We start from the raw sequence: 16,705 nt of genomic DNA on the forward strand, positions 1-16,705 counted from the left end.
GGGTGCTCAGGTGAGGGTCATGTGGGTGCTCGAGGTGAGGGTCATGCGGGTGCTCCAGGTGAGGGTCATGTGGGTGCTCCAGGTGAGGGTCATGTGGGTGCTCCAGGTGATGGTCATGTGGGTGCTCCAGGTGAGGGTCATGTGGGTGCTCCAGGGGAGGGTCATGTGGGTGCTCGAGGTGAGGGTCATGTGGGTGCTCCAGGTGAGGGTCATGTGGGTGCTCCAGGGGAGGGTCATGTGGGTGCTCGAGGTGAGGGTCATGTGGGTGCTCAGGTGAGGGTCATGTGGGTGCTCGAGGTGAGGGTCATGAGGGTGCTCCAGGTGAGGGTCATGTGGGTGCTCCAGGTGAGGGTCATGTGGGTGCTCCAGGTGAAGGTCATGTGGGTGCTCTAGGTGAGGGTCATGTGGGTGCTCCAGGTGAGGGTCATGTGGGTGCTCCAGGTGAGGGTCATGTGGGTGCTCAGGTGAGGGTCATGTGGGTGCTCGAGGTGAGGGTCATGTGGGTGCTCCAGGTGAGGGTCATGTGGGTGCTCCAGGTGAGGGTCATGTGGGTGCTCGAGGTGAGGGTCATGCGGGTGCTCCAGGTGAGGGTCATGCGGGTGCTCCAGGTGAGGGTCATGTGGGTGCTCCAGGGGAGGGTCATGTGGGTGCTCGAGGTGAGGGTCATGTGGGTGCTCGAGGTGAGGGTCATGTGGGTGCTCGAGGTGAGGGTCATGCGGGTGCTCCAGGTGAGGGTCATGTGGGTGCTCCAGGTGAGGGTCATGTGGGTGCTCCAGGGGAGGGTCATGTGGGTGCTCGAGGTGAGGGTCATGTGGGTGCTCGAGGTGAGGGTCATGTGGGTGCTCCAGGTGAGGGTCATGTGGGTGCTCCAGGTGAGGGTCATGTGGGTGCTCCAGGTGAGGGTCATGTGGGTGCTCCAGGTGAGGGTCATGTGGGTGCTCTAGGTGAGGGTCATGTGGGTGCTCCAGGTGAGGGTCATGTGGGTGCTCCAGGGGAGGGTCATGTGGGTGCTCCAGGTGAGGGTCATGTGGGTGCTCCAGGTGAGGGTCATGTGGGTGCTCCAGGTGAGGGTCATGTGGGTGCTCCAGGTGAGGGTCATGTGGGTGCTCCAGGTGAGGGTCATGTGGGTGCTCAGGTGGGTGTTCTTGGGAGGCTTCTACCACCCAAGTGTCATTGCAGCCAATCAGCTCGTTGCACCATGGTCACATGGAAGTGCTGATCGAGGGATTCCACATTTCCCCAAAGCGTCTGCTTCAGCACAAACACAATCACTGTTGCCACGGCAACAAACCTGCTTTCTATTGAAAACATATGAAGAACATCATGACTCAGAAGTATTTTCATTGAGCTCATTAGACACAAGGGCTGTGTCTAGTGTGTGGGACCTGCTCGTGGCGTGTGGGACCTGCTCGTGGAGTGTGGGACCTGCTCGTGGAGTGTGGGACCTGCTCGTGGAGTGTGGGACCTGCTCGTGGCGTGTGGGACCTGCTCGTGGAGTGTGGGACCTGCTCGTGGAGTGTGGGACCTGCTCGTGGAGTGTGGGACCTGCTCGTGGAGTGTGGGACCTGCTCGTGGCGTGTGGGACCTGCTCGTGGAGTGTGGGACCTGCTCGTGTGAGTGTGGGACCTGCTCGTGGAGTGTAGGACCTGCTCGTGGAGTGAGGGACCTGCTCGTGGCGTGTGGGACCTGCTCGTGGAGTGAGGGACCTGCTCGTGGAGTGAGGGACCTGCTCGTGGAGTGAGGGACCTGCTCGTGGAGTGTGGGACCTGCTCGTGGAGTGTGGGACCTGCTCGTGGAGTGTGGGACCTGCTCGTGGAGTGAGGGACCTGCTCGTGGAGTGTGGGACCTGCTCGTGTGAGTGTGGGACCTGCTCGTGGAGTGAGGGACCTGCTCGTGGAGGGAGGGACCTGCTCGTGGAGTGAGGGACCTGCTCGTGGAGTGAGGGACCTGCTCGTGGAGTGAGGGACCTGCTCGTGGAGTGTGGGACCTGCTCGTGGAGTGAGGGACCTGCTCGTGGAGTGAGGGACCTGCTCGTGGCGTGTGGGACCTGCTCGTGGAGTGAGGGACCTGCTCGTGGAGTGTGGGACCTGCTCGTGGAGTGTGGGACCTGCTCGTGGAGTGAGGGACCTGCTCGTGGAGTGAGGGACCTGCTCGTGGAGTGTGGGACCTGCTCGTGGAGTGTGGGACCTGCTCGTGGAGTGAGGGACCTGCTCGTGGAGTGAGGGACCTGCTCGTGGAGTGTGGGACCTGCTCGTGGAGTGTGGGACCTGCTCGTGGAGTGTGGGAGGTTATGGTTTGGGTTTCTCTTCTCACTGAGACTAAATCTTCAGATATGAAGGATATTTTCTCCTTTTTGGGTCCGTCCTGTGACAATACCAGATTTTGTTCATTATTTAATGTTTTGTCAGTTACATAAACTTCAAAGGATAAATCTTTGGTATTGGATTAGATCTAATGATTAGAGGTGAGTGAGAAATACAGGCGTGTACAGAGTGAGCAGAGCTTTTGTGAAGCGACAACAGCGATTTTGAATCTGTGGCTCTTCTTCAGGGAAATACAGGATGTGTCTTCTGGAAAGATGTGACGGATGAGTTTTATCTTGTCTTCAAGCAGGAGAAGAGTGTGGTCACCTTCTGAAGCGATGCTGGCCCCGCCCACACTCGCTGTTCAAATACATACCGAACATCTCAGATGAAATAATGATGGGAAAAGAAACAGTGTAACTCCCTGTGGTCCGGCTGTATGTGCCAGAAACGTGACAGGAAGTTGGCGCGGCCTCATGTACAGTAGTAGTAGTACTTTCAGATACTTCCACAGTCGCACTGCAGAACACACTCTCAGTCTCATAAAGCTGAGTTAGAACCTCAGTCATCCAGAAAATTCAATTCTATCAACTGGACCAGAGTTTTAAAAGTGAAGACAAAACAAACTCTCTGTGCACTGAGTCTTGGGTCTGAACTAGGTCTGAACCGGGCCACGCCCCTCAGTTTTGTAGACCTGAAACATGCTCCATGTGAAACAAAAGCTGCATTAGATCTGTGCTGCACGGTTTTAATCAAATATTTATCAAAACTGTTTTGTATCAACTGACTTGATTCTCTGGCTGAAGAGGATTGACTTTTACAAATGAACTTTAAGCTGCATCGTGAGGGCTGTGGTCAAACCACTTGTCTATTAACATTGGCCTGTTACTAATGTGAAACACTTAGGCTCTAATGACAAGAGCGCCGAGCGCTCCAAGGGCAAAGCCACAGAATCAACTTATCCTTTTGCTGTGTCACTTTGACTTCTCGGCTCCTGTGACAGAAGGTGCTTTGTGTCCTCCCAAATCTTTGTGTTCTTGTTGGACAAAAGGCTTGGCGTCCACCTCAGTGTCCTCAAACCCCCACAACAAACAACAAGTCCCACACAGTTCCTCCGGACACTGCGGGAATGTTTGAGTGGCTTCAGCCCACAGTGGCACACATTGTCCTCTGCAGCCGCTCTACGGGCACGAGCTCAGAGGAAAGGTTACTGCTCGTCTTTGACACTTTCCACGCCAACACTATTGATCCTTTTCTCCACAAAGCTAATGTCTAATCAGACCTGACGCCACTCAAGCACTCAGCCTTCTCTCTGAAACATTCATCTCTGGGTTTGGGTTCGTGCTTTAAGCAGAAAAACAGAGTCAAACTCCAAAGTTACTGAAATTGAACAAACAAATCTAATCCTTATATTAGTCCTCTTGACAGACAGGCAGGCTGCTGCAGGAGGAAAGGACACTCTCCCTCCCCCATTGTGAAAACCATGAATAAAGCCTCACACCCTGAGGACACAATGGGAGGAAGGAAAGGGCCCGATTGGCCCTCTGTAGGCTAATGTTTCTTCACGCGCTGCACAAATATTTCTTAAGATAAAGACGTGTCCCACAGTGGCAGGACCAGTGGGCCGGTGCTGTGACTGAGCGCTGATCAAAGCAATAAAACACAGGCCATTCAGCCATTGTCTGACTGTTTTCCCCATGGCCACCACTTTAGAGGGCGACCTTACCAAAGACATGGCTCCACACGGCCTATTGACTGTGGAGTCAGCGTTGTGTAAGGGCAGGACTCGGGCTCCACGGGGAATAAGAGCATTCCCAGGTCGGACTGTAAATTCCACACTATTAGTGTTCATTTGTGCAGATCTGTCCACTAATGTCTGTCTGAGGCGCTGTTTGTCCTCATGAGGGACAGAAACAATTTGCGTATCGCTATTTCAGCTTAATCCAATAATGATTAGACGATCTGCATTGAGTGCTCAGTGTGGAAGGCTGCTGAGCAACACCAGCACAATAGACTTGGATTTGGAAAGTATTTGTATTTTAACCATTTTCAAAGTTTCTGATGGTCATGGAGCGATATACTCATACATAACAACTTGAACTTATGCAAATGAACTTGAATTAAATAAAGACCTCAGAACGTTGGATTGTTTCACTGTTAATGACACTTGGAGTTTTGTTTGACTGGAGTTATTTAATTATTCAAATAAGTAAAAAATGCTTCTATAAAGGTCAGTGACTCTTTAAACCCACTGCATATTTGTACCATTATTTTAACCTTGTCAATTCTTAGTGTATGAAATAGTCTGGCACAGGATATTCAATCAAGTTAAATGACCAGGTCCAACATATAAGTCTCACTTATTCCAAAGTCTTTTAAATGTGTCGCTTCAAATTCATTCAGAACGTTTTCCATTTGTGTGATGATGTCCAGACGCTGACCGCTCAGTCTGTGTGATGGTCTCCTAGAAACACAGTCCAAGTGTCAGAGTTCTGAGGTCCAGTGGGAGGCCAGTGGTCAGAGTTCTGAGGTCCAGTGGGAGCCAGTGGTCAGAGTTCTGAGGTCCAGTGGGAGCCAGTGGTCAGAGTTCTGAGGTCCAGTGGGAGCCAGTGGTCAGAGTTCTGAGGTCCAGTGGGAGCCAGTGGTCAGAGTTCTGAGGTCCAGTGGGAGCCAGTGGTCAGAGTTCTGAGGTCCAGTGGAAGCCAGTGGTCAGAGTTCTGAGGTCCAGTGGGAGCCAGTGGTCAGAGTTCTGAGGTCCAGTGGGAGGCCAGAGGCCACCTGGGCTCCTTCATAGCCTCTGCCCTCTACCCTCTGCCCACCTAAAGCCACATGCCCCGCCTCTGAAGCTGGGGGTGTAGCTGCCATGCTAGCGTTAGCTTGGGAGAGCTGTCATTGTTTAAATCAAAGAGTTTTCTTTTTCTTTCTCAGATTAGTCCTCTCAAAATGTCCTTCTCTTTGTCTTTTGTGGAGGTTTTCTGGATGAAATTGTGAATTTATGACATAAATTGGCAGAGAGACATAACTGAGCTCCTCCTGTCACTTGTTTCAATCATTATTCTACAGCTGATCTACAGCCGAGGACAGTTGGGGTCACAACATTTCCTTCATAAAGTTGTATTTCATAAATCACACTTGAGCTGTGGTTCTCAACACGACCCGCGACCCCCAAACACACAAAACACGACCCGCGACCCCCAAACACACAAAACACGACCCGCGACCCCCAAACACACAAAACACGACCCGCGACCCCCAAACACACAAAACACGACCCGCGACCCCCAAACACACAAAACACGACCCCCAAACACACAAAACACGAGCCGCATATTGTCCTCATAATAACTGTAATATTATACTTTGGCGGTGTAACGTCCCGATAACGAGCATAAACCTTTGAAGTATTTGAAGAGGCTTTGTTGATGTTTTGAGGCTGTAATTGGAACAAACTGAATGCAAAGTGACCACACATTCCTGTCTGTCCTCTTCAGTCTGTCTTGAATTTCGATCTATTTTCAAGCATTGTTTTGAATCCATTCTTCTCCACCTGATAATAATAGACAGTGCGAGACTCAGTCAACCACAACTTCTCCCGACAAAGACGTACTTGAATGACATTAGAGCGCCGCACATCTTGTTCCAGTCGTCTTCTGGTTGATCAGATTTCAGCTCTCCAGTGTCCTCATTCGTCCTCATTCGTCCTCATTCGTCCTGGGTTTGGTCTGGACGCCTGAACGTTTCCTTTTCGGTTTCGACCTGGACCACACTCTCCCCTACACGGATCTTATGTCTGCATTTTTCTCCCGTGAGGTCTTAGGATCTGTCCCTCACCAGTCCAGCTATTGACAAGATCGCAACTTATTCAGCCGCATCTTTTACCGCTTCTCTTCTCTTTCCTGGAGGTTGTGGAAGGCTCGGTCAGACCCTCGTAGGTGGAGCGTTGGCTCATCAAACGCTCCATGTTGGATGTTTGAGCCGGTTGCCGAGCAGAGAGGAAGGTTTTGATTTGGACTCGAGTCTCGGAGCAGCTTGTCGCAATTAGTGATGTCAGCAGGGAGAGAAACAAATACGCAGCGTTTGTTTCAAAGGGCAGGCATCGCCGTCCCATGAGTTCACTCTTTCCTCATATTTCTCAAGGAAGTCGGAACGAGGCAAAAGTGCAGGCCTGTCCCGCCTCCAGGTTTGTTTGGGCAGGTCAGGGTTCCCACACAGAACCTCATGACCTTCACATCATGAACATGTCATAATGTGATGGACACAGAGCCACAGAACTGGCTTTTCATCATGTTTAAGAACTAACAAATAAAGTTGGCATTTAAAGTTGGGATTGATTTTGACTCCATCTACTGGCTGCAGTGGGAATGACACCGGTGAGATAAACAAAAGCTAGCTTTCCTACAACGTGTCAATGCTGCGTAATGCAGCTGTAACCAGGTGATTTGAGGCAGAAATGCTCCGATGACTTTGTGGACTTTAAAAGTGAGAATATCTCGGAGCTTTATGACATCACAGACGGAGGAGGAGCAAAGTGTGCATGTTTATGCATAATATATGTCCTTTTTTGCCCATTTAGTACCATGAAAGTTGTTGAAGCGGAGGGGATTGTGATGTCGTTGTGAGGGAAGAGACAATGCACTTATATGAATCAGAGAGGGAAGATGTGATGGACTCAGAGTGACAGACTGGTGGCAAGAGAAGGAAATGCACTCTCATTCCTGATCGAACGTGTTCCTGCTCATGGTGTCCATGGTGAACTATGAGCTTCTCCTGAAGAGTGTCTCCTGAAGAGCGTCTCCTGAAGAGTGTCTCAGAGTGTCTCCTGAAGAGTGTCTCCTGAAGAGTGTCTCCTGAAGAGCGTCTCCTGAAGAGCGTCTCCTGAAGAGCGTCTCCTGAAGAGCGTCTCCTGAAGAGCGTCTCCTGAAGAGTGTCTCCTGAAGAGCGTCTCCTGAAGAGTGTCTCCTGAAGAGCGTCTCCTGAAGAGTGTCTCAGAGTGTCTCCTGAAGAGTGTCTCCTGAAGAGTGTCTCCTGAAGAGCGTCTCCTGAAGAGCGTCTCCTGAAGAGTGTCTCAGAGTGTCTCCTGAAGAGTGTCTCCTGAAGAGTGTCTCCTGAAGAGCGTCTCCTGAAGAGTGTCTCCTGAAGAGTGTCTCCTGAAGAGTGTCTCCTGAAGAGCGTCTCCTGAAGAGTGTCTCAGAGTGTCTCCTGAAGAGTGTCTCCTGAAGAGTGTCTCCTGAAGAGCGTCTCCTGAAGAGTGTCTCAGAGTGTCTCCTGAAGAGTGTCTCCTGAAGAGTGTCTCCTGAAGAGTGTCTCCTGAAGAGTGTCTCCTGAAGAGCGTCTCCTGAAGAGTGTCTCCTGAAGAGTGTCTCCTGAAGAGTGTCTCCTGAAGAGCGTCTCCTGAAGAGTGTCTCCTGAAGAGTGTCTCCTGAAGAGCGTCTCCTGAAGAGTGTCTCCTGAAGAGTGTCTCCTGAAGAGCGTCTCCTGAAGAGTGTCTCCTGAAGAGTGTCTCAGAGTGTCTCCTGAAGAGTGTCTCCTGAAGAGTGTCTCCTGAAGAGTGTCTCCTGAAGAGTGTCTCCTGAAGAGTGTCTCCTGAAGAGCGTCTCCTGAAGAGTGTCTCCTGAAGAGCGTCTCCTGAAGAGTGTCTCAGAGTGTCTCCTGAAGAGTGTCTCCTGAAGAGTGTCTCCTGAAGAGCATCTCCTGAAGAGCGTCTCCTGAAGAGTGTCTCAGAGTGTCTCCTGAAGAGTGTCTCCTGAAGAGTGTCTCCTGAAGAGCATCTCCTGAAGAGTGTCTCCTGAAGAGTGTCTCCTGAAGAGCGTCTCCTGAAGAGTGTCTCCTGAAGAGTGTCTCCTGAAGAGCGTCTCCTGAAGAGTGTCTCCTGAAGAGTGTCTCCTGAAGAGCGTCTCCTGAAGAGCGTCTCCTGAAGAGTGTCTCAGAGTGTCTCCTGAAGAGTGTCTCCTGAAGAGTGTCTCCTGAAGAGCGTCTCCTGAAGAGCGTCTCCTGAAGAGTGTCTCCTGAAGAGCGTCTCCTGAAGAGTGTCTCAGAGTGTCTCCTGAAGAGTGTCTCCTGAAGAGTGTCTCCTGAAGAGCGTCTCCTGAAGAGCATCTCCTGAAGAGTGTCTCAGAGTGTCTCCTGAAGAGTGTCTCCTGAAGAGTGTCTCCTGAAGAGCGTCTCCTGAAGAGTGTCTCCTGAAGAGTGTCTCAGAGTGCCTCCTGAAGAGTGTCTCAGAGTGTCTCCTGAAGAGTGTCTCCTGAAGAGTGTTTCCTGAAGAGCGTCTCCTGAAGAGTGTCTCCTGAAGAGCGTCTCCTGAAGAGCGTCTCCTGAAGAGTGTCTCCTGAAGAGTGTTTCCTGAAGAGCGTCTCCTGAAGAGCGTCTCCTGAAGAGTGTCTCCTGAAGAGCGTCTCCTGAAGAGTGTCTCAGAGTGTCTCCTGAAGAGTGTCTCCTGAAGAGTGTTTCCTGAAGAGCGTCTCCTGAAGAGTGTCTCCTGAAGAGCGTCTCCTGAAGAGCGTCTCCTGAAGAGTGTCTCCTGAAGAGTGTTTCCTGAAGAGCGTCTCCTGAAGACCGTCTCCTGAAGAGTGTCTCCTGAAGAGCGTCTCCTGAAGAGCGTCTCCTGAAGAGTGTCTCCTGAAGAGTGTTTCCTGAAGAGCATCTCCTGAAGAGTGTCTCAGAGTGTCTCCTGAAGAGTGTCTCCTGAAGAGTGTCTCCTGAAGAGTGTCTCCTGAAGAGCATCTCCTGAAGAGTGTCTCAGAGTGCCTCCTGAAGAGTGTCTCCTGAAGAGCGTCTCCTGAAGAGTGTCTCAGAGTGTCTCCTGAAGAGTGTCTCCTGAAGAGTGTCTCCTGAAGAGTGTCTCAGAGTGTCTCCTGAAGAGTGTCTCCTGAAGAGTGTCTCCTGAAGAGCGTCTCCTGAAGAGTGTCTCCTGAAGAGCGTCTCCTGAAGAGTGTCTCAGAGTGTCTCCTGAAGAGTGTCTCCTGAAGAGTGTCTCCTGAAGAGCGTCTCCTGAAGAGTGTCTCCTGAAGAGCATCTCCTGAAGAGTGTCTCAGACTGCCTCCTGAAGAGTGTCTCCTGAAGAGCGTCTCCTGAAGAGCGTCTCCTGAAGAGCGTCTCCTGAAGAGCGTCTCCTGAAGAGCGTCTCCTGAAGAGTGTCTCAGAGTGTCTCCTGAAGAGTGTCTCCTGAAGAGCATCTCCTGAAGAGTGTCTCAGAGTGCCTCCTGAAGAGTGTCTCCTGAAGAGCGTCTCCTGAAGAGCGTCTCCTGAAGAGCGTCTCCTGAAGAGCGTCTCCTGAAGAGTGTCTCCTGAAGAGCGTCTCCTGAAGAGTGTCTCCTGAAGAGCGTCTCCTGAAGAGTGTCTCCTGAAGAGCGTCTCCTGAAGAGTGTCTCCTGAAGAGCGTCTCCTGAAGAGCGTCTCCTGAAGAGCGTCTCCTGAAGAGCGTCTCCTGAAGAGCGTCTCCTGAAGAGCGTCTCCTGAAGAGTGTCTCCTGAAGAGTGTCTCCTGAAGAGCGTCTCCTGAAGAGTGTTCAATAAAAGCTTGTTTTATATTCTCGACTTTAGCCATGCTTACAGATTGATAAGCGGCTCTAACCACAGCGACAGCGCTGCAGCGCTACTCGTGTTTGGACGATGACAATGTCTTAACAGCTTAAGACGCTGCATCCTTCGTCCCATCGCTCTGCACTATTTTACATCTCATTTCATGCTGCTCTAGTTCGTGTTCTCTCCCTCTCAGTGCCAACTTTCCCTCCCGGGCCCTCCTCCTCCTCCTCCTTTTCGGGGCTGTGTAGGTGTCCCATGCAGAGGCCATCTGTCTTCCCTCCCATAATGCTCAGGGTGGAGTGCACTTCAGCCCCGCACCCCCCCTCCCTCGTAGTGCTTACTGTAAAATAAACAGAAGGCGCTGTGGCCAGGCTAAAAGGCTGAAGCCGACACTGAAGCGGACAAACAGAGGACGGGAGCAGTTGCAGCTCAGATATGTGAAGCATGTTAGCGAGCGACAGGCGGGAGACACGTGTCCACATACATCACAACAATGTCACGCGTGCCAGACGTGTTGGTTTAAGTGTGCGGGCCGGAGTCCACTCAGGCACCTGTTCCACTCACTCTGACGGTCAGGGTTAGACTGAGGCTGGCTCACTGGCCCAGGTCTGGATCTGAAGGATGATCCGGCTATTTAAGGACCACAGCAAGGCTCATTTACTTGTCTCGGAGCCGCCCTCGGACCCCGCCCTCGGACCCCGCACAGCTCCATCTGGGCATGACACATGGTCTGACAGTGTGAGACCCTCAGCTCGTTGGGGCTTTACATTTGGTTTGACTGAGCGCTGGTGCTGCAGAGGGAGCGTGAGGAGGTCAAGAGTCCTCAGAAGACGTGTGAAATGTGGATAGAGCCTGTGGAAGTCATTTCACACAAAGAAGTCACACGTTGTCAAGCTCTTTCACTGAGACGCTGGAGCACTTTCTGTATCATGGAACTAACTCTGACATGAGTCGTTTGTTTGACCCAAATCAAACACAAACCTGGCTGATGGTTTCAGCTCAGATGGGACTTCTGACAGCGTTCATGAGCTTTCTTCAGGCTGTCGGCTTCATTCAGGGCTGATCAGCTTACAGCGAAACCCATGACACAAAACAACTCACGCATTTTGTACTTTTGTGTGCAAAGAGCAAGAGAAACAGGAAAAGCCAGCGTATTATTGCCCAGCGTGAAACTACTTGACACAATGCATCCTGGTCCCAAACGGCCCAGTCTCACACACTCCGCCTTATTTTGGGCCAGTGAAAGCGTGTGAGTGTATGTGTGCAATCATCCAAATGACAGGGAGCCAGAGGAGCCAGTGGGGCCCGGGCCTCCCTGCGCACACTGCTCACGGGCCCTCGGAGCATTGCTGTGGTCTACCACGCACAGCCATGCCAGCGCCTCCAAATAGCAGCCAGAGCAGCACTTTTAGGAGCTCCACGAGGTACAAAGTGGAACTTTATGACGTCCAAATAAAGCCTTTTCCAAGTGTCGCCGCGTAACTAAAATCAAAGCAAACGGTTGAATCGGACTGAACGCTTCAGGAGAAAAGGGCTTTGCAGTTCAGGCTTGACCAAAGCTGTAAATGTTAATGTAGTGTTTAAAATGTGGCCCCGCCTTTTACAGTGACTCAACTGCGTGACAGATTGAAAGAGTTTCAAGTGTAACATGTTATTAAGGACTTATTCCTGGTTGGTAACCTGACACTGCATTGCACCCGTTTAGCTTCTGGTTTCTCTTGTGAAGATTAGATACTTGTAAGTGAGAAAGATGAAGTATGAGGCTGACTTCAGGAGAGAGAAACATCACAAGTTATTCATGTCCTTTGACTGTGAAGAAACATCTGCAGTAGTTAAAGGTAATAAAGAAAAAGAGTGGTCTCTTTGAGGGTTGAGTCCTGGATACTAATGATACTAGAAGTAGTGTTGAAACTAGATACTTATTTGACCAAGTCATGAGACTGAGTAAAACTGGGCTGTGACGATTAGTTGCGATAGTTGTGTCTAATTACAAAATCATGTGCCAGACGATGTTTTATCAAAGACATAAATCTTAATATCATATCAAACGAGCCAATATTTGTTACTTTAGAATTGTTATCAGTGATACTTTTCATTCTTATTATTCTCATCTAGAAACCTTCAGTGAACATATTTTCTTATAGATGCATTGAAAAACCTCAAACAATAAATAGGACAAAGTTAGATCTTTTTAGAATAGTTTTAGTCTTTATTTAAATCAAATATTCTTCTCATTCTTGTTATTTGCCTTTAAACACGCTTTTGTAGCTTCACTTTAGATTTCATGGTGTTTCCCACGGCAGGAGCTGACTCTGGGCTCCATCTACAGGCAGCAGAGGGAATGACATGACTCACTATGGAGTGTTCCCCACACGTTCTCACTGAGGGAACAACCTTAGAACACGGCGCTAAAAACACAAAAAGCACAAAGAGTACTTTTTATTTTTAGTTGCAAAATACATTCAATTGTCCCAAACTTTTCATGATGATTGTGGTTTCAGACTAGAATTGTATGATTCTAAGCTAGTTCATGAGATCCTTTGGTACAATGTTGATGTCCTTGTTAGTGTGCATGGGTTTGGAGAGGCTCCTCACACACTGACCTGCTGCTGTTTCCTCACATGTCCTTGTTAGTGTGCATGGGTTTGGAGAGGCTCCTCACACACTGACCTGCTGCTATTTCCTCACATGTCCTTGTTAGTGTGCATGGGTTTGGAGAGGCTCCTCACCTGCTGCTGTTTCCTCACATGTCCTTGTTAGTCTGCATGGGTTTGGAGAGGCTCCTCACCTGCTGCTGTTTCCTCACATGTCCTTGTTAGTGTGCATGGGTTTGGAGAGGCTCCTCACACACTGACCTGCTGCTGTTTCCTCACATGTCCTTGTTAGTGTGCATGGGTTTGGAGAGGCTCCTCACACACTGACCTGCTGCTGTTTCCTCACATGTCCTTGTTAGTGTGCATGGGTTTGGAGAGGCTCCTCAGACACTGACCTGCTGCTGTTTCCTCACATGTCCTTGTTAGTGTGCATGGGTTTGGAGAGGCTCCTCACACACTGACCTGCTGCTGTTTCCTCACATGTCCTTGTTAGTGTGCATGGGTTTGGAGAGGCTCCTTACACACTGACCTGCTGCTATTTCCTCACATGTTCTTGTTAGTGTGCATGGGTTTGGAGAGGCTCCTCACACACTGACCTGCTGCTGTTTCCTCACATGTCCTTGTTAGTGTGCATGGGTTTGGAGAGGCTCCTCACCTGCTGCTGTTTCCTCACATGTCCTTGTTAGTCTGCATGGGTTTGGAGAGGCTCCTCACCTGCTGCTGTTTCCTCACATGTCCTTGTTAGTGTGCATGGGTTTGGAGAGGCTCCTCAGACACTGACCTGCTGCTGTTTCCTCACATGTCCTTGTTAGTGTGCATGGGTTTGGAGAGGCTCCTCACACACTGACCTGCTGCTGTTTCCTCACATGTCCTTGTTAGTGTGCATGGGTTTGGAGAGGCTCCTCACACACTGACCTGCTGCTGTTTCCTCACATGTCCTTGTTAGTGTGCATGGGTTCGGAGAGGCTCCTCACACACTGACCTGCTGCTGTTTCCTCACATGTCCTTGTTAGTGTGCATGGGTTTGGAGAGGCTCCTCACCTGCTGCTGTTTCCTCACATGTCCTTGTTAGTGTGCATGGGTTTGGAGAGGCTCATCACCTGCTGCTGTTTCCTCACATGTCCTTGTTAGTGTGCATGGGTTTGGAGAGGCTCCTCACACACTGACCTGCTGCTGTTTCCTCACATGTCCTTGTTAGTCTGCATGGGTTTGGAGAGGCTCCTCAGACACTGACCTGCTGCTGTTTCCTCACATGTCCTTGTTAGTGTGCATGGGTTTGGAGAGGCTCCTCAGACACTGACCTGCTGCTATTTCCTCACATGTCCTTGTTAGTGTGCATGGGTTTGGAGAGGCTCCTCAGACACTGACCTGCTGCTATTTCCTCACATGTCCTTGTTAGTGTGCATGGGTTTGGAGAGGCTCCTCACCTGCTGCTGTTTCCTCACATGTCCTTGTTAGTGTGCATGGGTTTGGAGAGGCTCCTCACCTGCTGCTGTTTCCTCACATTAAGAGGCTCATAAAGGAAACTTCAGAGGTGCTTTTGTTTCATCTGGTTCCAGCTCTTTTCTCGCGCCTGCTCAGAGGGCGTCCTGTGGAGACTGCGTCCTGTGGAGACTGCATGGGGCCCATTAAGAAAGCCCTAAAGAGAACAGCTTTTTCAAACCTCAGGAAAAAACATGTCTGCAGCGATTATGGCGGTTAATGCGTCTGAAGCAGCTGAAGACGAGAAGCTGCAGCTACAAACTTTTATTCCACTAATATTGTCTAATTATGTGTTTTTCACACACTTCTGGTCTTTTGGTGTTGACCACTTCATCCTCTTCCCTCGCTCTTCATCTTCTGGACGTCGCCGCACAGAAACCTCCTCATATGACACGCTAACATATATATAACACATATATATCATATATATAACATATATAACACATATATATCATATATATAACATATATAACACGTATATAACACATATATAACATATATATAACATATATAGATTCATCTGTGAATGTTTGTTAAACCTTCTACAGTTCCACATTTATTGAGCTCGTTTTAGGAGGAGGTCTTCTCCAGGTCCAGACACTGACCGCTCACCAGTGTGAACGTGTAAAACTGACCGCTCACCAGTGTGAATGTGTAAAACTGACCGCTCACCAGTGTGAACGTGTAAAACTGACCGCTCACGCCAGTGTGAACGTGTAAAACTGACCGCTCACCAGTGTGAACGTGTAAAACTGACCGCTCACCAGTGTGAATGTGTAAAACTGACCGCTCACCAGTGTGAACGTGTAAAACTGACCGCTCACCAGTGTGAACGTGTAAAACTGACCGCTCACCAGTGTGAACGTGTAAAACTGACCGCTCGCCAGTGTGAACGTGTAAAACTGACCGCTCACCAGTGTGAATGTGTAAAACTGACCGCTCACGCCAGTGTGAACGTGTAAAACTGACCGCTCACCAGTGTGAACGTGTAAAACTGACCGCTCACGCCAGTGTGAACGTGTAAAACTGACCGCTCACCAGTGTGAACGTGTAAAACTGACCGCTCACCAGTGTGAACGTGTAAAACTGACCGCTCACGCCAGTGTGAACGTGTAAAACTGACCGCTCACGCCAGTGTGAACGTGTAAAACTGACCGCTCACCAGTGTGAACGTGTAAAACTGACCGCTCGCCAGTGTGAACGTGTAAAACTGACCGCTCACCAGTGTGAACGTGTAAAACTGACCGCTCGCCTCCTTGTCTCCAGAGAGTCCTTTCCTTGACTCGATCACACATTTATTGTCTTCTCTCTCATTTGACCCTGTGCTTTAATGTCGTACTGTGGAACATTCTAGGCAAAGCGCTACCGTCTCCATGGAGACAAGTAGCATGGAGCAGCTTTAACCATCCCTCAGTCATTTGTCCTTTCCTTTGGCAGCGGGCGTGGTCAGCAGCCAGGTGAGCGTCCCTGAGCGGATCGACGCCGTGCTGGGCAAGAACATCACCCTGAGCTGCCGGGTGGAGGTCGGCTCCAACCTGAGTCTGACCCAGAGCTCGTGGGAACGCCGGCTCCCCTCGGGCACCGCCACGCTGGCCGTCTTCAACCCGGAGTACGGGACGTCCGTGTCTTCGGAGTACTCGGGCCGCGTGTCCTTCGTGTCCCCGTCCGTGCGGGACGCCACCATCGTCCTGGAGCGGGTGGGCTTCCACGACATCGGCTCGTACACGTGCAAAGTGGCCACCTTCCCCCTGGGCAACACGCAGGCGTCCACCTACGTCAACGTCTTAGGTGAGTGCGATCTGGGACATGTCTCATCTGTCTCAATAAATGTCTCTCCAAATGAAGGAGACAAAGACAAGTCCAGCCTTTCAAACACGTCCAGGAGACACTGTCCACTCCACACACGCACTCCACGTCCACTGTCCACACACGCACTCCACGTCCACTGTCCACACACGCGCTCCACGTCCACTGTCCACACACGCACTCCACGTCCACTGTCCACACACGCACTCCACGTCCACTGTCCACACACGTGCTCCACGTCCACTGTCCACACATGCACTCCACGTCCACTGTCCACACACGCGCTCCACGTCCACTGTCCACACACGCGCTCCACGTCCACTGTCCAGGAGACACTGTCCACTCCACACACGCACTCCTCGTCCACTGTCCACACACGCACTCCACGTCCACTGTCCACACACGCGCTCCACGTCCACTGTCCACACGCGCACTCCACGTCCACTGTCCACACATGCACTCCATGTCCACTGTCCACACGCGCACTCCACGTCCACGCACTCCACGTCCACTGTCCACACATGCACTCCAAGTCCACTGTCCACACACGCACTCCACGTCCACTGTCCACGCACTCCACGTCCACTGTCCACACATGCACTCCACGTCCACTGTCCACACACACGCTCCATGTCCACTGTCCACACACGCACTCCACGTCCACTGTCCACACACGCACTCCACGTCCACTGTCCACACACGCACTCCACGTCCACTGTCCACACACGCGCTCCACGTCCACTGTCCACACACGCACTCCACGTCCACTGTCCACACGCGCACTCCACGTCCACTGTCCACACGCGCACTCCACGTCCACTGTCCACACACGCGCTCCACGTCCACTGTCCACACACGCGCTCCACGTCCACTGTCCACACACGCACTCCACGTCCACTGTCCACACGCGCACTCCACGTCCACTGTCCACACGCGCACTCCACGTCCACGCACTCCACGTCCACACACGCACTCCACGTCCACGCACTCCAAGTCCACA

General features: G+C 51.1%; 1 protein-coding gene across 1 annotated transcript in view; it reads left to right on the plus strand.

Annotated features, from left to right (window-relative positions):
- The window catches only part of LOC140373178 (nectin-3-like protein), a 90,422-nt gene that overhangs the window by 21,420 nt on the left and 52,297 nt on the right, over window positions 1–16,705 (plus strand). Inside the window, exon 2 of the mRNA XM_072459880.1 lies at window positions 15,337–15,687. Coding sequence (XP_072315981.1) covers window positions 15,337–15,687 — 351 coding nt within the window. The remainder of the gene's footprint in view (window positions 1–15,336; window positions 15,688–16,705) is intronic.

Source organism: Eucyclogobius newberryi, unplaced genomic scaffold (assembly GCF_026437365.1).
Source record: "Eucyclogobius newberryi isolate DKJ021-1_F unplaced genomic scaffold, fEucNew1.0.hap1 SCAF_10, whole genome shotgun sequence".
Classification (NCBI taxonomy): Eukaryota; Metazoa; Chordata; class Actinopteri; order Gobiiformes; family Gobiidae; genus Eucyclogobius; species Eucyclogobius newberryi.